Consider the following 23,623-nt stretch of genomic DNA (forward strand, 5'->3'; position numbering starts at 1 on the left):
AGAGAGAGAGAGAGAGAGAAATTGTGTTATGTGATTTAATGTAAACTATAAAATGCTAATCAATCACAAATTTTATATAGTAACATATTAAATGTAAAAGATATTTAAATATTGAACATATAAGCACATATAATTATAATTAGTTTACATATCATTTTAACATCTTACTAATTCTTATAGTTACACAAACATGTTTAATATATATATACATATATAATTATTTATTTATATATTATACTGTTTAATTAATAAAGAAAAGTATTAGTATGAAGTATATCCACGCACACAATGCAAAGCTGCAATTTTTTTACTTTGTAGTATTTTCTATTAATAATAAAAAATACTATCAAAATACTGTCTTTGTCTTTTGATTTGACTGTTGCGAATTGATATCTTGCTTTTAATTTTGTTGAAATTCTGCTTTATGACATCCTAATATATATAAACAAAGATTTGCATAATAAAATCAATATATACTCTTTATATAAGAAACAAAACAAATATAAAATTCATATTTAGAAATTAATAAAATAGAACAATATTTCGTTTTCTTTCGCTTTCCAAAATAATATTTTTTAAATTTACCTTTGCTTCCATATCAACAATTATGTATACATTGTCTTTCAATAAATCTTGAATGAATCTGCTTATTTGCTAGAATGTATTATTTTTAACATTATTAATAAATAATGTTGTTGTAACATTATCAAAATTATTTAACATTAAATAATAATTATTAATATCGTATTTATAACACATTTTGTATATACATACATATATAAACATGTAAATTTTTTACCTGAGTTCGATTTACGGAATATATGTTATTAATAATAATAATTATTGCTGCAGTGATATCAACATGTCTAAAAACAAAAAAAAACAAATATACATATATATATGCATATGTATATATATATATATATATATATATATATATATATATACAATATATATAAATCACATAATAAATTTTTGTAGAAAATATTTATAAAAATATATCAAATTACTTTGGTTTTACGTGCAAAAGATCATCTAATATGAAAAACAGTGTATTTTGATCCTTAGCATGCCTCGTAATAATATGTAAGAGATTGTATGTAAGAACATATTGATTTTCTCGTTCTGTAATAGATTTAAATCGTAAATAGTCTCTAATCATATAAGCATTATCAGGGCAAGCCAAATATTGTATAAATTTAGAATTAAATTTTTCATATCCTATATCATACACTAATTGCCAAATCGTTTTGTTATTAGTCATCATCAAACCGTTACAATATGTCCATTCCTGCCACCATGGCAAAAGTCTATAACATAATAAAAAATTAAATTTTCTTATTAAAGATTATCATATGGATCTCTCGATCAAATCGTTTAAACATTGTAGGCGATACATACAAGAGAATTTGATTATGTAGGGAAGGCTAAATATATATAACAAAATTTACTTGTGTTTTGTATGATCTTGGAGATGATGTACTAATTTATTTTTCGCTTCTCTCATACAAACGTAGTCATTGAGAAAACATGCCCATTTTGCAGCTTCTTGTCGTAAACATATTCTAAGTTCGTCTGTATCATCAATTTCTTCATATTTGATTTTTTCAAGTACCTTGTATAATGCGTGCTTTATTCTAAACTAAAAATTGTTAAATACATATTTATTTGTTCATATTATAAATGTATTTATAATATATCATATTTTTATATTATATTCTAATAGATTATTAAAATTTACTGTATGAAATAAACATACATACAATATCACTTATAGACGCTAACGTTTATCTATTCACGTACATATGCACGTGCAAATATACGTATGTATTATATACGTACGCAAAAATATGGTTTAACTTGTGCGAAATGTTTTATAATATTTAATAGATATTAAAATTTCATAATTATTTTTTAATTATATTTTATTTTTAAATAAGATATAGAATATAAATTTTTGAAATATATAATTAATGTTTTCCAATTACATATATGTTTAATTGTTTTTAATTACAACGTGTAATATTGATATAAAGCCATTATAATTGCATTCATTGAGAAAGATTTTAAGCACCTTGCTATATATCTAATAACAATGTTATATATCTATATATATAAGCACCGTCTGTCTGTCTGTCTGTACGCGAATTACTTCCGCATTTGTGGACCGATTTTCGTGAAATTGGTACCAAAATGTTGCAAATTTTTCGGAGGTGGCTGTTGTGAGTTTTTTTTTTAATTTTTCTAATTCTATTTTTCTTCTTCAGAGAAGGGTATATTTTTGCGAAGAAAATCTTTTTTTGCTATATTTCTGAATACATGGTATCGAAATGTTGCAAATTTTTTGGAGATAGCGACGATGCGGTTTTTTCAAGTGTTACACCTCCACCCACGCATTCACCCACACGCATGCGCATTTATGGACCAATTTTCACGAAATTAGTACCAAAATGTTGCAAATTTTTAATAGAAAGCTGTTGTGTAGTTTTTTTAAGTTTTATTGCAATCACGCATCTACTCACGCATTCACACATTTATTCACAAAGTTTTTTGAAATTTGTACTAAAATTTTGTAAATTTGTCGGGGATGGTCAATATATGATTTTAAAAAATTTTTAACACTCTATTCACTCACCCACGCATCAACACATTTATAGACCGATTTTCTCGAAATTGGTACCAAAATTTTGCATATTTTTCGAGGATCACTACTATGTGTTTTTTTTTAAGTTTTACAATACTACATACGCATCCACCCACGCATTCATACATTTATTGATTAATTTTCTCAAAATTTAATATTTATTTATATCTATATATCTATATATATATAAGTAGCAAATTTTTTGGGGAGTGTAATGAGATGATGATTTTTAAATTTTTTAATTTTTTTAACATAGTGTGTTTTAAAGAAAGAGATAAATAAGAATTATTAATTTACATTTGGTACCTAGTTTCACGAAAAACGGTCCACAAATGTGGAAGTAGTTCGCGGTAATACAAAAAAAAGAATTAATTTGTGTTAAAACGGATTTAATATAGGCTATATGAGCTAGTCAATATTTGGAGTAATGAAAATCAGACTTTTCGGACAGTTCTTCGGGTGAGTGATTATTCAAACTGAATTTGTTTGTACATTTGTTTGCGACGCAACAGTATGTAAATTTTTATCGTTGATGGACATATTTTTCTAATTTTTGATCAATGAGTGTATATTCATATTCTTAAAATGTAATATTTTTCATTGAAATTTATTAATATTTACCGTAACATTTCCAACCATTTCTTTCCATGGAAAAGTACCATACATGTATTCCATAGCTTTAAACATAGGATACCATGCCACATAATCTTCTTCTCGATGTAAATACTTTATGAGATCCCAGAATATATGGCAGTTAAGTTGGCTTACTATCATTAAATGAAATGCATCATCGATAATTTGGGCACGATTAAGAACATGAATTTTCATGTAATTATCAGAGTTTAGATAAATTGAAATTCTTCGCCAATTCTCATCATCATAGTTAACGCGATAATATCCTGTCAAGTAATAAATAAATTTTATTAATTTTTATTGTTTTGAATAATTTTATAATTAATATTTAATATTTTTAAACCTATTTTTTATACTATTATCAAAAATTTTATACATGTAAATAAAATGCAAATAAAAAATAATTATAAAAATGTTATCCTAATATTATACTTCTAATAAAGAAAAATAAAACTATGTAAAATATATTGTTATATACTATAAAATAAATTGATTCTAGTTATAATATATTTTTTTATTACTTTTTTCAAGCCAATTTTTAATTTTTTTTACGGGAACTTCCATATGGGATAAAAAGCATTTAAATCAAAATTTAATTGATTAATAAATTAAATTTTTTAAAAATGTTTTTTAAAAAAATGTGAATTTTTTTTTAAAAAAAAAATTTAATAATAATTCCGGGGAAACAAAAAATTTTTTTTCCACTTTTTATTTTTTATAATACAATTTTTTCTTACTACTCAAAGATATAATTTAAAAAAATTTTTAAAATTTTCCCTAAAATGTGAAATTAAATTTTTGGGGAAGTGGCCGATTTGTTTTTTTAAAAAAAATAAATATTTATTGAAACCAAAAAGAGAGAAATTATCTTTAAAAATTTAAATATTTTAAATAATTTTAAGTTTAAAAAAATTTTTAAATATTTATTTATACTTTCCTCAAGTTGGGGAATTCCCCAATGTTTTAAAAGGAGGGTTTAAAAGGGAATCTCCAAAATTAAAAGAGAAATTGTTTTAAAAAACAAAAAATTTTTATTAGATTTTTTAAAATTTTAAATAAAATATTTTAAAAATAGTTACCTTTAAAAAATTACTTTTTAAAAAAATAAATATTTTACGTTAAAAACGTTAAAAAAAAAATTTTTTTTACCACACCTTTTAAAAATTAAAAACAAATTTTTAATTTTAAAATTTAGCAATAAACATATTTTTTAATTTTTTCCATTATTTTAATTCCTTTAAAAAATTTTTTAAATAAAAAAATTATGAAAAAAAGAATTTTTTTTAATTCCCTTTTTTTATTTTATAAAAATAAAATTTTTAAATAAATAAGGGGAAAAAATTTAATTTTTTAAAAAATTTTAAAATAATAAATTTTTAAAAAGACTATTTTTTAAAGTACGTTTAAAAAACCTAAAATTTTATTTCCAAAAATCCAACACCGTAACAGGATTAACCCTTTGGGTTACTTATCCAAATAAATTGAGCATTTATTTTGGGGAAAAAAATTTTTTGAATGATTCTTTTTTATAATTAAAAATTTAAAAATTTAATAAATTTATTTTAATAAAAAATAATTTAAAACAAATAATTTTTTTTTTATGTACCCACTGTTAAAAAAAACAAAACCGAAAAACCCCAACCATTTAAAATTTAATTAAAATAAAATCTTCAAAAGTTCCCGTTTAATATTTTAAAAAAAAAAAAATTTTACAAAATTTTTTGAAATTTTTATTAAATTATATTCTTTGCCCAAAATTTTCTTTTATTTAAAAAATAAATAGTATAAAAATTAGACAAATCATTCTTACAAAAAAAATTGAATTTTGGAAGTGGATAACAATTTTTAATTTTTTCTTATTTTAAAAATCCCTTTTTTAAAAGACTACCCTTTTTAAACCCTACTCAAATGAAATGCCCTTTCAAAAATTTTTTATCCCCCCAAAAAAACCGCAGGGCATAAAATTAAAAATCCGTACCCCCTTACTTTTTTAAAATAATTAAAAACCATTTTTGCAACTAAAATAGAAAAAAAAGCTTTTAAAGAAAAAGATATTGCACTAAAAATAAAATTCTTTTAATTTAAAATTTAAAAATTAATTTTTTAAACTTTAAAACTAAAAATAATTTAAATTTTATGAATTTCCATTGGTACTTTTTAAAAAACAAATTTAAATTCCATTTTTTTTTCCCCGTTTAATTAAAAAAAACTCATCAGAATTAAAAATTTTTTTTAAAAAGTGAATTTCCCGGGGTTTTTAAATAAAAAAAACCTGTTTTTTTTACAAATTTTCAATTCATAAATTCTTTTTCTGAAATTTTTTCATTTTTTAAATAAATACTTAGAAAAAATTTTAAAAAATTTCTTCAGTTTTTTGGGGGGCAGTGAAAACTATAGAAAATTTTCCTTTTATAAATTATGTATATTTTTTTATTTTGTGGTGGAACAAAAGTTTTCATTGAAAAAACATCCATTATTTGTCTTTTTAAATAATTTGTTCAAAAACACATGGAAAAAAAATTTTTTTGATCTTAAAAAGTTTGGAAAAAAATTTTTTTTTTTTTCATAAAAATTTAATTTTTAAAACTTTTTTTCCCCTTGGGGGCCCTTTTTGGGGGAAAAAAAAGAGGGAAAGAAAGAAAAAAGAAAAGAAAAAGAGGGGGCCTTTTATTAAAAATTTTCCCTGATTTATTTTTAAAATTTCAAGGGAAATTTAAAATAAATTTTAAATTCAATTTTAAATTATTGAACATTTTTGAATTTTTTTTAAAAAAAAAAACCCCTTCCCTTATTTTAGTACGCTTTTTTTTTTCAAATGGAAAAACCTAAAAAAAAATCATCAGGGCAATAATTTTTTTATTTTAAAGTGTTTTTTAAATTTTTTTGTTTTATAAAACGAAATAAATAAAAAAAAACCCCTTTTTTTTTAAATTTCCTGAAAAAAAAATTATATACAATTACTTTTTTGCAAAAATTATTTAAAAAAAACTTATCTTTTTTACAAATTTTTTTTAGTAAAAATTTGTCGAAATTTTAAAATTTATGTTAAAACTATTTAAAAAAAAAAAATGTTTTTTGAAAAACTAAACCTTTGGAAAAAAAATATTAACAAAACAATTTGCAATTTTTAAAAAGTTTTTTAAAAAAAACCTTAATTTGCTTATTAAAAGTTTCAAAATTTAAATGCAAAAAAATTTTTTTTGACTTTTACAAAAAATATGGAATATTTGGTTATAATTTAAAGATTTTTTAATATTCAACTTTGTTTTTTTTTGTTTTCGTTAAGACAAAAATAATGGGGGAAGAAAAAAGAAAAAAAAAATGAATTTTTTATTTATTGAAATTATGATTTAGTCTTTTAAAAATTTAATTTTTAATTTTAATTAAAGTTTAATTTTTGTTTTTTAAAAATCATTTAAATTTTTTTTTTAACTTATTTGATTTTCTCTATTTTTCGGAAACAGTATTTGGGCAAAAGTCGTTGATTTTAAAAAATTATATTTAACAAAACAAACTACAAATATACTCTTTCAGCAAATGTTGAAGAAAAAATAAATCTTTTTCAAAAAAAACCTTTATTAAAGTAATTTTATATTTACCACGATATGGTCGAAAGACCCCATGAAAAAAACTGACGATTTTCAACATTTTATCATGAAAAAATTTTTGGGTGTGTTGGGGCAAAAAAAAACTTTTGAGATCGTTTTATAATGTTTTTTGTTTGTGGGTGGGGTTGTGTTGGAGGTTTGTTATAACGGTTGGCCCTTAATTAAACATATTAAATTTTTTTTCCCATTTATCAAATAAATAGCATTATTTCAAATTTTAATTACTTTTTTCAAAAAACAGGTCGCAAAAAAATGGTCTAATACTCGTAATATACTCTCCGCTTCCCAAAATTTTTTTTAAAAATTGTCTGAATTTAATTAATTTAAAAATTTTCTCACAATAATTTTAAAAAATTTTGTTTTCTTATCATACTAATTTTTAATGAAAAATTTAAAATCCACGATTTTTTTTTTTGTAAAGTATTCTATTTTGGGGACTACTTAATTATCAATTTAAAATTTAAATTGCCGGATTTTTTCTAAAAGAAAAGAAAGTTAATTTCATATAGTCTTCAACACACAACAAAATATTTAATTTTTTTGTTTTTTTTTTTTTAAGTTATTTACTAAAAGTCAGCACAGCTTGGATTTTTTTAAATTTAAAACCAAAAAGTATTTTTATAAAAAATAAAAAAACGACAAATTTTAGAAAGCAAATTCTAATTTTTAGAATAAAAAATAAATTAAAGTGTTTATTTAATTTTTTTGTTATGTAAAATTTCGTATTTTTTAAGTTTTAAAATAATTTATTCGAATTTAAACTTTTGTGGTTCCAGATTTTTTACAACCTTACAATTCGTATATTAAAAATATTTTTCAAATTATTTAAAAAACTCATTTAAAAAAAGATGATTTAGAATAAAATTTTTCCTTTTTTATATTTATACTTTTTTAAATTTTTAAAAAATTATAAACCCGTATGATTTTAAAATTTTTTTGTTTGTGAAAAATATAATATATTTTAAATTTTTAAACTTTTCTGACCACCGTTTATATCAAAACTATTTTTAACTGCCAAAAATAGTTATTGATAAAAAAGTTATTTTTTTTAACAAATTAACCAACAAAATTTAATACTAGCAAAAAAGCAAGTTGGGAAAAATTAAATTTCACACCGTTGTTAAAAGAATTATATCTCCACGTCGTTTTTGAAGACTACGAAAGGGATGTTGCTGTCGTGTATGATGGCCAATATGATGGGTTTTTTGGGCACAAAACTTGTAAAGTGTTTTGTATAATATAAAATATAATTTTCAGTATATTTCCCTAAAAAATATTACAATTAAACTTAAAGCTAAAAAAATGTATAAATTTTATAAAAAAAGAAATAATAAATTTTATATTTAAGTAATTAAACACATTTTTTTTATTATTTTTTTTTGTCTTGCGAAATTTTTCCGGGTTCCCCGCAAACACCCCTTTTTCTTGAAAAAAAATAAACCTTTTTATCGGAAATTGTCTTCGTTTGGGCCATTTACTTGACAATTAAAATCTAACTTGGTTTAAGTTAGCCCACATCATTGCACTTTTCAAATTTAAAAAATAAATTTTAAGGCCAGAGCCAAATTCGTACAAGTTTTCCACGAACTAAATTTTAAAAAATTTTTCCCAAAAAACTTTTTTCAAGATATTTTATTGGGTTTAAATTTATATTTTGTTTTTTTGTTAAACCCCTAAACTTTTCGGAAAATAAAAAATAAAAAAAATAAAGCGAATCGTGTGGGAAAACCGCCTTTTGGTTCTCCCATTTTTTAAAAAAATTTCAATATTTTTTAAAAGCTTTTTTTAATTTTTTTTTTAGAAGTCATTTTAAAAAAATTAATTTTTTATGATTTTAAAAATTACATTGGGCTAAAATGTTTTAAATTTTGGCAAAAGGGAAAAAGAAGGGGAAACTACGAGAATTTTTTAAAAAAAAAAACCCAAAAACGGCCCCTTACAAATTTAAAAAGTTTTTATTTAAATTTTATTTATGATAAGTTGGAAATGCTTAAAACTTAAAACCACAAAAAAATAAAAATTTTTTTCCAAAACAAACCAAAAAATTTTAAGGTTTTCGATGGGATTAACTTACTATTCTAAAAAATTAAAAATTTTTTTATTTTTTTTTCGAAAAAAGATCAAAATTTTATTTTTCCACGAGAAAACTGTAAAATTTGGACCCAAAAATAAACCCCCTTTTTTATTGGGACGGTAATAAACCAACCCAAAATTAAGGGGGGTTCTTTAGCCCAATTTAAAAAACGATTTTTTTTGGAAATTTTTAAAATTTTAAAAATTTTCCCTTATAAAATTGAAAAAAAATGGGTTAAAAAACAAACGTTTTGGATTAAAAAACTATCAAATTCTTCTAAAAGGGAATTTTACTAAAACAAAAGGCAAAAAGTAATAATGACAAAGGAAAAAAAAAATGTAAAATTTTTGCTTTTCGCTGACGAAAATTTTTTTCCCAAAATTGACCAAAAAAAAAAGTTCCCCCTTGAAAATTTCCGTTATTTTATTGGACCCCTTAATTATTAAAAATCCACTTTCGAGAAAGGAAAAAACGACCAACAGTGCTTTTTGCACTACGTCTCTTTTGATAAACCACATTCGAGGCACTCCCAAAACCGGGGAACAAATTTTTTAAACAAAAATTGTGTTTTTAATTTTTGAATTATCCCTCCCCTTTTAAAAAATAAAACGTTTTTTTTTTCATCAGTCATAAATTTTTTTTCCACTTTTTTTCCTACCCGGCCCCTAATATTATCCTCTTACCTCTCTAAAATTTAATTATCAAAAATTTATTTTTTCGAAAATTTTAGAAACATTTTTTTTTTTTTAAACTTTCTGAAAAGTGTTTTTCAATTTTTTTTTTCCCGGGCCCCATCTTAAAAAAAATACTAAAAAACAAAAAAATAAGAAAAAAAAAAGAAAACTTAACTTTTTAATATTAAAATGGGTGGAAAAAAATGAGTGGTAAACGATTTTAAAACAAAAAACTCAACCCGCGCCCGAATAAAAAAACCTTTAAAAAAGTTCACGTGGAAAAATATTTTTTTTCTAAAACAAAACGTCAAGAAAAGAAATTAAAGCAAAATAAAAAAAGGGGGGAAATTTTTTTTTTTTAATCTTTTGGAAAAGTTTACGAAAACGAAATAATTGCAAGGGGCCGGAAAATAAAACCGAAGAAGAAACGGACAAAAAGGAAAAAAATTTTAATTAATTAATGAATACTTATAAAAAAATTTAAATATTGAAAGATTTAAAGAGAAAGAAACTCCTCCCCATCTTTTCCCAAAAATTATTTCTTCCTTCCAAAAAAACCCCCCCCCTTTCCTTTTTGCCCCCTTTTTATTTCTATTTTTTTCTAAATTTTTCCCCCCCCTTTTTTCTTTTTTTTCTTTTTATTTTTCTTTTTCCCTTTTTTTTTTCTTTTTCATTTTTTTCTATTTTTTTTATAAAATTTCTCTCTCTCCCCTTTTTTTTTTTTTGCAAATAAGCAAATAAAATTTAATTCCTTTTCCCATTTTTTAACCATTTCATTTTTTTGAAAACCCCCAACATTTTTTTTAAAATTTTTTTTTAAAAAAAATGAATTTATTATTAAAAAATAAAAAAAATAAATAATAAACAAAAAATAATAATTTAATTTGTTAATATTAAAAAAAAAAATCGCTTGTTTGGGGGCCTGTTAAAAACGCGGGTTTTGAAAGCTTTAAAATAAAAATTTTTTTAAAACTTCAACATCAAAATTTCTTTTTAAACAATTGAAAAATATTAAAAAATAAAAAAAGAAAATTTTGTTTTTTCATATTTTTTTAGTCTATTAAAATTAGTAAACCCAAAATTGTTCATAATTTGAAAATTTTTTTTGTAAAACTATTTTAAAAATTTAATAAAATTTAAAATTTTTTTTAAATAACTTATAAATTAAAAATATATTTCGTAGAATAAAGGGGGTTGGGGAAAAAAAAAAAAGAAAAGAATGTTTAGGTAATTTAAAAAAATAAAAATGCTTCAATCCAAATTTTAAAAACAAAAAAAAAATTTTAATATTAACTATGAAATTTTTTATACTTATTTTAATTTTAATTTTAACATCTTACTTCTATTAGTTTTTAAAAAATTTAAAAATATACATATTTTTTTTTATAAAAATATAAAGAAAAGATGTATTATTCCCGCAAAATTTTAAAGGATTTTTTTACTTTAGTTTTTTATTAAAAATAAAAAATCTACAAAATATGTCTTTGTTTTTTATTTTATTTCAATTATAAACTTGCTTTTTTTTGTTAAACGTTTTAACATTTCCCTTATTTAAAAAAAATTCCCTAAAAAAATCAAAAAATTTTTTATAAGAAACCAAAACGTTAAAATTCAATTTAGAAATTAAAAAAAAAACAAATTTCGTTTTTTTCCCCTTAAATAAATTTCTTTAATTTATTTGCTTCCAAACCACAATTAGAAAAAATTTTCTTCTAAATCTGGAAAAATCTCTTATTTGTAAAGGGTTTATTTTTAAAATTTTAATAAATAATGTGTTTAACTACAAAATTTTTTAAATTTTAAAATAAATTATTATATGTTTTATAACCTTTTTTATTTAAAAAAAAAAAATTAAAATTTTTTCCCCGATGAAAACCAATATACGTATTAAATAATATTTATCTGCAGTGAATTTAAATGTTAAAAACAAAAAAAACAAATTAAATATTAGATTTAAATATATATTTATTTAATTATGTTTGTATATATTTTAAAAAATTTATAAGGTTTTTAATTAATTATTAATTTTTTAATTTAAAAAATTAATTTTTTTTTAAAAAATTTTATAAAAAATTCAAAACTTGGTTTACTTCAAAAATCATTAAAATTAAAAAAGTGATTTTGTCCTTCGCCCGAATATATGTGGACTGAGTAAGAACATTTTGATTTTCTGTTCTGTAATTTTAATCTAAATTCCCCTTCAATAAGCTTATAGGGGAAGAAATAATTTTTTTTTGGATTTTTTAATTTTTTCAAATCCTTATCATAACAACCCAAAACGGGTTTTTTTGTTAACTCAAACCTTACAATATGCCTTTGACCAAAGGCAAAAGTCAACAAATAAAAAATTTTTTTTTTGTTTTTAAAGCCCTTGTATAATGCGTGCTTTATTCTAAACTATAAATTGTTAAATACATATTTATTTGTTCATATTATAAATGTATTTAAAATATATCATATTTTTTTATTATTTTCTAATAGATTATTAAAATTTTCTCTATAAAATAAACATACATACAAATTCACTTATAGACGCTAACGTTTATCTATTCACGTACATATGCACGTGCAAATATACTATGTATTATACACGTACGCAAAAATATGGTTTAACTTGTGCGAAATGTTTTATAATATTTAATAGATATTAAAATTTCATAACTATTTTTTAATTATATTTTATTTTTAATTAAGGTATAAAATATAAATTTTTGAAATATATAATTAATGTTTTCCAATTACATATATGTTTAATTGTTTTTAATTACAACATGTAATATTGATATAAAGCCATTATAATTGCATTCATTAAGAAAGATTTTAAGCACCTTGCTATATATCTACAATAATAACAATGTTATATATCTATATATATATATAAGCACCGTCTGTCTGTCTGTCTGTACGCGAATTACTTCCGCATTTGTGGACCGATTTTCGTGAAATTGGTACCAAAATGTTGCAAATTTTTCGGAGGTGGCTGTTGTGAGTTTTTTTTTTAATTTTTCTAATTCTATTTTCCTTCTTCAGAGAAGGGTATATTTTGCGAAGAAAATCTTTTTTGCTATATTTCTGAATACATGGTATCGAAATGTTGCAAATTTTTTGGAGATAGCGACAATGCGGTTTTTTCAAGTTTTACACCTCCACCCACGCATTCACCCACACGCATGCGCATTTATGGACCAATTTTCACGAAATTAGTACCAAAATGTTGCAAATTTTTAATAGAAAGCTGTTGTGTAGTTTTTTTAAGTTTTATTCCAATCACGCATCTACTCACGCATTCACACATTTATTCACAAAGTTTTTTGAAATTTGTACTAAAATTTTATAAATTTGTCGGGGATGGTCAATATATGATTTTAAAAAATTTTTAACACTCTATTCACTCACCCACGCAACCACCCACGCATCAACACATTTATAGACCGATTTTCTCGAAATTGGTACCAAAATTTTGCATATTTTTCGAGGATCACTACTATGTGTTTTTTTTTAAGTTTTACAATACTACATACGCATTCATACATTTATTGATTAATTTTCTCATAATTTAATATTTATTTATATCTATATATCTATATATATATAAGTAGCAAATTTTTTGGGGAGTGTAATGAGATGATGATTTTTTTAATTTTTTAATTTTTTTAACATAGTGTGTCTTAAAGAAAGAGATAAATAAGAATTATTAATTTACATTTTGGTACCAATTTCATGAAAAACGGTCCACAAATGTGGAAGTAGTTCGCGGTAATACAAAAAAAAGAATTAATTTTTTGTGTTAAAACGGATTTAATATAGGCTATATGAGCTAGTCAATATTTGGAGTAATGAAAATCAGACTTTTCGGACAGTTCTTCGGGTGAGTGATTATTCAAACTGAATTTGTTTGTACATTTGTTTGCAACGCAACAGTATGTAAATTTTTATCGTTGATGGACATATTTTTCTAATTTTTGATCAATGAGTGTATATTTATATATTTAAAATGTAATATTTTCATTGAAATTTAATAATATTTACCGTAACATTTCCAACCATTTCTTTCCATGGAAAAGTACCATACATATATTCCATAGCTTTAAACATAGGATACCAGGCCACATAATCTTCTTCTCGATGGAAATACTTTATTAGATCCCAGAATATATGGCAGTTAAGTTGGCTTCCTATCATTAAATGAAATGCATCATCGATAATTTGGGCACGATTAAGAACATGAATTTTCATGTAATTATCAGAGTTTAGATAAATTGAAATTCTTCGCCAATTCTCATCATCATAGTTAACGCGATAATATCCTGTCGAATAATAAATAAATTTTATTAATTTTTATTGTTTTGAATAATTTTATAATTAATATTTAATATTTTCAAACCTATTTTTTATACTATTATCAAAAATTTTATACATGTAAATAAAATGCAAATAAAATATAAAAAATAATTATAAAAATGTTATCCTAATATTATACTTCTAATAAAGAAAAATAAAACTATGTAAAATATATTGTTATATACTATAAAATAAATTGATTCTAGTTATGCAAAAATAATATTTATTTTATACCAACAATACTAACCAACAATATAATTTCTGTAACATGTAACGTTACGAAAATTGTATGTTACCTGCACTTACTATTGTTAATTAAATTAAATTATAATATTTAGAAATAACCGCCTACCTATATTTTAAATATAATGTTATATATATATGTGTTATATATATATATATATATATATATATATATACACAAAACATTTTATAAATATTATAGTTATATAATGAATATCTCAGATTTTTATAGGACAATGAATAACATAGATAAAAATATAAAATTATGTCAATTATGTGTGTGTAAAATAAAGGCGAGAAATAAATCATAATAAGTTCATTTGTCCATATTTACCAACTTGTTGTATATTGAATATCACCCAACCATCCTTTTCAAATGGAAATAAGAAATGCTCTGACACGAGTAAAAAATGCATAGTGAAATTGTCAAAATCGGGAGATATTTCCGTAGTATAAGATACAGGAACGTAGCCAATTTCTAATGTGTCACTATATTCTACCCATACTATTATTTTGCCCGTCAACTTATAACTTAGTGCTACTTTAATGAGAGGACAATACTTTTCCGAAGCCCAATCTTCCATTCTCACTAGTTGTACACGCGGAACTTTATCTATAGTTGCAGTAAAATTTGCAATAAAATCCGCAGAGCTTAAACGATGTGATAGCCTAAATTCACAAAGTATTTAAAATGTATAAAAATATGTTAAAATTTTGTCTGTATAACATGAATATTATAAAACAATTTAATAAATACCAAGAATCAAAATATACATATATTGCACACTTCTATTTATATATTTATATATCTTACATCTATATATTCTAATAATAAAGAATACAACATAATTTAAAATAAAATTTAGAATCGGTTTTCATAAGAATAAGAGTAATAAAATTAAAAATAATTCTTGTAGAAGATATAAAAAAAGCGGAATTGTAATACTAAAAGAAAAATATTATTATATTAATAATGTCAGAAGAAACGAAAGAAGATAAGAGACATTATATAAAACTTCTATTATTATAAATTATTTAAGTTGAAAAAATTTATTTTTTTTATAATATATTCTATATTGTATTACTTACTTGTCATATAAGCTCCTTAATTTACTAAGTGTTTTTACAGTTAGTAAGCGTTCCATCATGCGCAGTATAAAAGGAGCTATGATTTACATCAAAATTATGAATTAGATATATTATAAATATATATTTATTATAATAATTACTTGTAAACATAGTGATTTTTTATAGTAAATATTGTATACGTATACAGGGTAGTAATCGCGTGTAAACGAAATATTTTTTATAGCCGCATCGTTCATTATTCTATTTTATAAGTACATTTTTCGTTACCTACCTACGAAGATAGCTAAGCTTTAAAGGACATTCGATTAATTCCCTCTACCTACATATGTGCAACTATTACCGGACACTTTGTGTGGACATGTGCGCGCGTATGTGTGTATTTTTATAAATATAATACAATATTTATTTGAAATCCAAATAAAGAGAGAATTAATTATCTTCTAATTTTGCACATATTTTAAAATAATAACGGTTAAAAATTTGCACAGAATATTTTATTATAGTACGTATACCTCTAATAGAATTGGGAATTTCCAATGAACTGTTAACACGTGAAGCAGAATTCAACATGTAATAACTATCCAAATTAAAAGAGTAATGTTGTTTTTGAACAACAAATAAATTTATTATTTGATGATTTTCATAAATCTATAAATAAAATAGTTAATATATAGATATGACCGTTCTGAATATATACTAGCATTAAATACAAATACTAATATTATTATCGTTACCTCACTGTTAAAACAAAACATTATCTCATTTTGAAACACACATTAAAATAAATATAATAATAAAATCTAAAATTTTGTATTAATATAATTAGCAAATATTACATATTTTTTAAATTATTTTCTCATGATATTATTTTGCAGATTTCTCTTTATCAAATTTATTAAAATAAATATAATATGTAAAATAAATGATTAGTTTTTGATTAATATATCTTATTTTATATTGCATAAAAATTAAAAATTTTGTAATAAATAAGTGGCGTTAAAAAATATTAATTTTTAATAAATTAAATTATAAATATAGCTGCATGTAATCATTTAAAATGACGTACCTTATTAACAGCATACGTTGCAAATAATGCACTAAAACCTTTTTTAATCCAAAAATCCGACACAAGCGGACTGATCAACAGAGTATTAAACCATTCCTGTATCACTTTACGTCCTACTAATTGAGCTACTTCCATTTTGCGAGTAATAGGATATAATTCTTTATCGTAGATGATATCTGTTTCACTGAGATTAAATAAATTTTATATTTAATAAATTTTATAATTTTGCATACTAATATAATTTTATTTTTAATGTACTTTCAAGCACTTGTACTCACTTATAAAAAACAAATCCGAAATCTATTATGCCATTGTCATGGAAATTTGGAATTGCAACATGAGTCACCTTCAGAATTATGTTCAAACGTGAATTCCAATGATTTTTAAAAAACAACGTGATATTTTCAGCAAAATTTTTTGCAAATTTCATATAAAATCCATATTTGTTATTGCACCACATTTCAATGTTTCGATTGTCATTATCAATACGTGATAGGAAATTAGACATAATCATTCTTACAAGATAAGGCGACATTGCAGATGTGGTAGCAAAGTGTGTCCATAACATTTTGTACTCATTTTCTTCTTCATTTTGCAATGGCATATTTGACAAAGCCGTACATTGATTACATCCTATAGATATGTTAAAGGTTGCTTCTAACAATAAATTCTGTTCATCCTCACATGAAAGCCTTTGTCGAGGGTATATTATATGGAAATGAATAGCAGCTACCCAACTATACATTTCATAAAGGATAAATTAATGAAACATTTTTAGCAAGCATAAAAATATTGGAAATTAAAAAAATGTAATATGTAATAATATGCACTAAAGATAAAGATTGGACGTCTTTATATTTAAATTCCATGATATATAATAATTTTTGAAACATTTAATACATAAATAAAATATATTAATTACGTTTTATGTAATTGCACATTGTACTTTTTTAATAAACATATATTATTTACGTACGCTATTTTTCCTTTCACGTCGTAAACTCTAAAAACTTTATCAGCAATACCAAGATATTTTATATTTAAAATGTAATTTCCTGGTGATAACTTATCCGTAAATAGAATATAAATTCTGTTTTCTTTAATATTATATGTCGATTTATAAACTGTATCTTTATCATACTCATGATATTTTTTTGCATTTTTAAATAAAACTATATCTTGAATACTTAATTTTTCTGATTGTAAAAATATTCGTTGCGTTAGGTTAAGAATGCTTATGCTGATATTATATTCTCCATAGAAAATATGTCCTTCAAGATATGTTATAAGCTTGATATCGTAATGGATTGGTTTTATATATTTTGATGGTGGATAGCATAACAATGATTCATTACGAATAGAAGCAGTCTCAGGAATAAACATTAATCCGCTACTTATTAATAATAGTTTTACAAATATCATCATGTCGGAAAAAAAATATTTATTTTAGATCTGTGAAACAAAAGATAAATAGAGAAATTAAATATGGTTGGATGTTTTTTTCATATATAAATATATATATATATATATATATATATATATATATATATATATATATACACATACTAGTGTGTTCGTGTGCGTGTGTGTGTGCGTGTGCGTGTGCGACAGACAGAGAAAGAGAGAGAGAGAGAGATAGAGAGGAGAGAAAGAGAGAGAAAGAGAGCACATGTATATTATTATTTTCCATCTGCACTTCTATTTTAATTCTCAAGTGTCTTTATAATTATATACATAATATAAATTTGCTGAATTTTAATAATGTGTATAACTTTAATTTCTGAATTTTTGTAATGTGCCAGATAATACAAGCGCGCTTTTCGCGCGAGTTATTGATATTGATTTACCTACATGAAAACCTGTATGTTTATTCAAAATAAGAAGAAGACAATAAAAGGTTAAGAAAGACTGAGCAGCGGTGACAGAGAGCACATATTTACTATTATTTTCATTTAGAGGTCTGTGTTATTTTATTTCTTAAATTGTATATTATAAACTTCAAAAATCACTAATAATAAAACTAACATAAAATCAATTTTAAATTGTATAAATTATAAACTTGATAATAAAAATTATATACATATATACAAGATATCCCAATATTGGCAATGAAGCTATTAATAGCAATACTTGATATCATTTTTTAGACAATTTTTCTTTTAGTGAAATTGTCGAAGTACTAATAATTTCATAATTATAAGCTATTAAAAATAAATTATTTCTCGCAAACTAAGCCTTGTGGAAATAAAACATTAACAAGATCACATTTGTCATTAAATTTGTAGTAAGATTTTCTCTTAACAGAACCTTAATTTAAGGCTTAATTACAAAAGATACATGATGGCAAATTTGAGAACATGCAAATATAATGATTACCTTCCTCGACATTCTCACAGAGAAAATATCGACTCTAAATGATCCCTGGAATCTACTATTAACAGATTTATTATTAGTTCTGGAACATTCTGTATATATAATAGGATTCTTGTAAATATTTCAGATTGAAGACATCAAAATAGATGTGGAGTTAACAATTGCATAAAATATATAATATTATGAATTTTTCATTGGATTGACAATTAGTAGATTGGTAATTCCTTTAAATTGATAATTCTTTAATATTCTGTTAGGCTGTAAGATTAATCTTTTTTTAGATAAATATATACATTTATATATTTTTTCAACTTATTCGAACTTACTTTATTTTTTGGAACAGTATAATTGCAAAAGTACGTTAATAAAAATTATATTTTTAAACAACTAATTGCTACAAATTAATACTTTAGCAGCACACAATGTTGGAAGAATATAATATATTCACACACACTTTATTACAAGTATTATATCTACCACGATATGGTTCGAAAGACCATGATAGACCGACTGATTCTCTCAACATTTCATCATGATAAATATGATGTGTTAGGGCAACAAAACTTCTGAGGTCGTTTATATATGTATGTGTTTGTGTGTGTGTGGAGGCATTTGTGTATAACTGTTGTCTTAATTAAACATATTCAAATTTTGCCCAATTTATCAAATAAATATGCATTATTTACAAATTTATATTACTTATTTCAAAAAACATGGTTGCAAAAAATATGGTCTAATATCTCGTAATATATTCATCGCTTCCGATAATTTTATCTTAATAATTGTCTTAATTTTATAATTGTAATAATTATCTCACAATAATTCTTAATAATTCTGTTTATCTTATTCATATTAACTATTTTTAATGAAAATTAACATCCACGATTCCTTCCTTTGTACAGTATTTTATTTAGTGTCAGAATTACTTAATTATCAATAAAAGTATTAAATTAGCCACGGATCTCTTTGTATAAAAGGCATGCAAAGTTAATTACATATATGATCTTTAACACACAACAAAAAAGTTAATATTTGATTCTTTGTTCTTGTTAAAGTTATTCTATTTAATGTCAGCACAACTTATACATTATTTTAAATGTGAAAATACACAGATATTTTTTATAAAAAGTAAAAAGTACGAAAAATTTTAGAAAACAGAATTTTAATTATGTAGTAATAAAAGAACAATTAAGTGTGTCTATTATAATATTTATCATCTGTTATGTAAATTGCAGTATTTTTAAATTTTAGAATTATATTATTTAATATCAAAGTTTTGTAAGTTTATTTCAACATTACAATTTGTAAAATATTATATTATCGATATTATTCGAACTTATTTCTGCATTAAAATCTAAAGATAATTTAGAATAAAATTATTCTCTTTATATATTTATATGTTTGCAATTCTTTAAAATTCCGTAATACTGTATGATTAAATTATTTTGTATTTGTAGACAAATATATATATTTTTATATATTTAACTTATTCTGATTTACCTTTTATTTCGGAACAGTATTTGATTACAAAAGTATATATATTGATAAAAATTATATTTTTTAATAATTCACTGGAACAAAATTAATGCTAGCAGCACCCAATGTTGAAAAATATAATATATTCACACACACTTTATTAAAAGTTTTCTATCTACCACGATGTGATTCGAAAGACGACGAAAGACTAACTGATTCTCTGGCCAACGAAACTTCTAAGGTCGCTTATATATACAAATATATGTGCGTGTGCGTGCGTGCGTGGTGTGTGTGTGTGTGTGTTGGCATATATAAAATAATAATATAATATATAATATGTTATATATATATTATGTACATATACAGATCATATTATATATTAATTATATAATTAATACGAAAATTAATTAATAAAAGGCTCGTATAAATTAACAAAATTAAACAAATCAAATAATAGGCCAACTAAACGAGCAAATAAATAAGGTGTAAAAATTTTTTATTAATAGTTAAATAATTAAAATAACATTCCGTTACAGAATCGATATAAATTGTAAACGTTTCGACTGCACTACAGTCTTTATCAATACATAAAAGTTAAATATTAAAATACAAAGTTAAATGTTAAAAATACAAAGTTAGTTAAATATTAAAATATAAAATTAAAACGATTCTTCGCTGTTGACCAATAGATATGCAAAGCGATTGGTCTGAGATGCCAAGTTATGCGATATTTAAACATGCTGCGGATATAATGCGCAAATTAAATCAATGTTAGAGAAAATTAAAAAATCTTTCAACTTACATTATCGTTTTAACAAGTCCTTTTTCCCGATATTTCAAGTGTGTGTTGCGAAGTCTGAATACCAAATGTCAAAATAGAGAGCGTGATGTATTTATTTATTACCAATGTTTTTTCTAAATTATGATTCAGCAAATTTTTTAAGTATGTCAAAATAACTACTGTCTAACAATTCGGTGTCTTTATTTAAATTAATTCCATTTTTCTGTTCTTTAATGTGGATCATTTCAGATATTAGTCTTTTATGGTAATTCTTTTCATGATCCATAATTTTAATATTGTCCCAGTCAAATGTATGTTGTTCGTTTAGAATGTGTTCAGTGACAACCGAATGTCTAGCAGAGTCTAATTTAATATTATTTTTATGTTCTTTAAGTCTCGTTCCTAACTGTCTTTTTGTCTGTCCGACATATGTGGCATCACAATCGTTGCAATTCAATTTATAAATAACGTTAGAATTCGTGGGGCAATTATTTTTGTCCTTTTGAACTTTTATGAAGTCATTCAATTTTTTAATGCAACGATATCCTACCACTACGTCAGGTCTTCTTATTGCTGAAGCAACTTTCTCAGATATTGATTCTATATATGGTATGACAAAATATTTAATGTTAGTATTAGTATTATTAATATCTGTTATATTGTTATTATTAGGCTTGTTAAATTTCTTAGTTGAGAGATTTTTTAATCTGCGTTTTATTTCTGTGAAAATTAGATCAAGAGGATAACCGTTGGATAGCAAAATGTTAATAGCTTTCTCTATATTTTTTTGTGAAATTGCGGATGTGATAGTAATAAAGCTCTATCTACCAAGTTATAAATTGTTCCTATTTTATGACAAGTCGGATGATTTGAAAAAAATGAAAGTAATCTACCTGAGAATGTCTTTTTGTGATACCAATCTAAATAAATTTTATTATCTATTACTTTGATCATTATGTCTAAAAAGCTTATACACCGATTATCCTCTTTTTCCAATGTAAATTGTAGTCTATCGTTATAATTGTTGAATTCGTTCAAAACATATGTAATATTGTCAGCGGAAGTGCATAAAATAATGTCGTCTACATAACGGAAATAAAAAGTCATTTCGCAATTTAAATTACTAATTACCAATGTTTCCAAGTCCTGCATGACTATATCGGCAATGATCGGAGAAAGTGGGGAACCCATAGGAGTCCCATAAATTTGTTTGTAAGTTATGTTATTAAAAGTGAAAAATGTAGAAGTTAATATAAATTTTATCATACCTATGAATTCATTTTTGGGAATCTTTGTGTGTGACTCTATAAAATGCCATCTATTATTGATACCGTTTAATGCAAGATCTACGGAAACATTAGTAAATAATGAAACAACGTCCAATGAAACTATTATGTCGGAATCTTGTATTGTTTTCCCTGATAGAATGTTGCATATATCAAAACTGTTATTTACAAAACTGTCCGCTCTAGGAAGGCTATCTTTTAAAATTTTATGAAAGAAGGAAGCAATATTATATAGAGAAGTATTTATTGAGGAAACTATTAATCTAAAAGGAATATTTTCCTTGTGGATCTTGGGGAGCCCATAGGCTTTAGGAAGAAGAGAATCGCTTGAAAATAAATAATAATATTCTTTTTTGTTGATGAAATCTTTTTTCAACTATTTTTTTAAACAAATATTGAGGTCTTTTTCTATTTTTGTTGATGGATTGTTTTTAACTATGGTATACGTAGAATCGTCTTCTAGGAGACTCTCAACTTTTTTTATATAAAATTCTTTTTCTAGTGCGACTGTAATGCTGCTTTTATCTGCTCTAGTAAATAAAATATTAGGATTTTGATTGCAGAATTTAATTGTGTCTTTATGCATGTGAAATAATTTTTCTTGTATGTCCGTTTTTTTGTCATTATTGTTTAAAAATAATGAAAATTGTGGAATGGCAGCATTACGAATCGAAGTACGATTTCTGATCCCGTTAGAATTGCTTTCTATATCTTTGATGAATTCGTGTATAGCTACTTTTTTATTTAAGTTAACTGGGAGACTAAATTCACCTCCCAATTGTAATAGATTGGTTACATTGGGGGGAATTTTTTTATCAGTTAAATTAATAAACCATTTCTGGTTAGTTTGTTGTAAAGGATTATGTGTAGCACAACGAAAACTGTCGGCAGAAACAGCGTTATCAACAATATTTGTCGATGATGTTGTTTTCAATTCGATAGGATCAATATTTTTAATATAAAAAAACTGTTCATCTCGGCTCAAATTATTGTGTTACAATAAAAATAAAATCTCGACGGCAATCGGAGCCTGTGCGGATGACATGCACAAAATTAATAAATTAAAATGAGATCTCAAGTCAAACTCATTTATTAAATTCTAAACGTTTTGACCCACTTCGGGTCTTCTTCAGTAGCTGCAAAATACACAGAAACAAAAATAAAAGATAATCGGTACAATCAGAAAATTATAAAACTCGTATACATACAATCCGCAAATAAATTAAATATCATTCTCCTCCCTATTCGAACCGTCCGGCCGTCGGAGTGTCTCCCTAACGGTGACCATCGTCAGGAAGGAAGCAGAGCAGTGACTCCCTTACCAACACTAATATA

At 23.4% G+C, this 23,623-nt stretch overlaps 1 protein-coding gene across 1 annotated transcript; it reads right to left on the bottom strand.

The window, feature by feature from the left end:
* Positions 1–240: 240 nt before the first annotated feature.
* On the bottom strand, positions 241–20,428 carry LOC114939136 (aminopeptidase N-like). Its single transcript, XM_085480596.1, has 15 exons — positions 20,246–20,428; positions 17,295–17,824; positions 16,651–17,109; positions 16,373–16,556; positions 15,819–15,954; positions 15,307–15,382; positions 14,552–14,886; positions 13,663–13,940; positions 11,907–12,030; positions 3,266–3,543; positions 1,452–1,642; positions 1,011–1,310; positions 800–866; positions 586–654; positions 241–432 (listed from the first exon to the last, which is right to left on the bottom strand). The coding sequence occupies exons 2-15, from the start codon at positions 17,795–17,797 to the stop codon at positions 328–330; spliced, it is 3,105 nt and encodes a 1,034-aa protein (XP_085336722.1). The 5' UTR covers positions 17,798–17,824; positions 20,246–20,428; the 3' UTR covers positions 241–327.
* Between the last annotated feature and the right edge of the window lie 3,195 nt (positions 20,429–23,623).

Source organism: Nylanderia fulva, unplaced genomic scaffold (assembly GCF_048542155.1).
Source record: "Nylanderia fulva isolate GAGA-0341 unplaced genomic scaffold, ASM4854215v1 Scaffold15, whole genome shotgun sequence".
Classification (NCBI taxonomy): domain Eukaryota; kingdom Metazoa; phylum Arthropoda; class Insecta; order Hymenoptera; family Formicidae; genus Nylanderia; species Nylanderia fulva.

Excerpts from the sequence above, each read along its gene's own strand:
- LOC114939136 (XM_085480596.1), bottom strand. The coding sequence starts at position 17,797 with ATGATGATATTTGTAAAACTATTATTAATAAGTAGCGGATTAATGTTT. Across the intron at positions 16,557-16,650 it reads TTCGGATTTGTTTTTTATAA|TGAAACAGATATCATCTACG; the intron begins GTGAGTACAAGT and ends ATTTAATCTCAG. Across the intron at positions 3,544-11,906 it reads AACAAAAAAACCCGTTTTGG|GATATTATCGCGTTAACTAT; the intron begins GTTGTTATGATA and ends ATTACTTGACAG.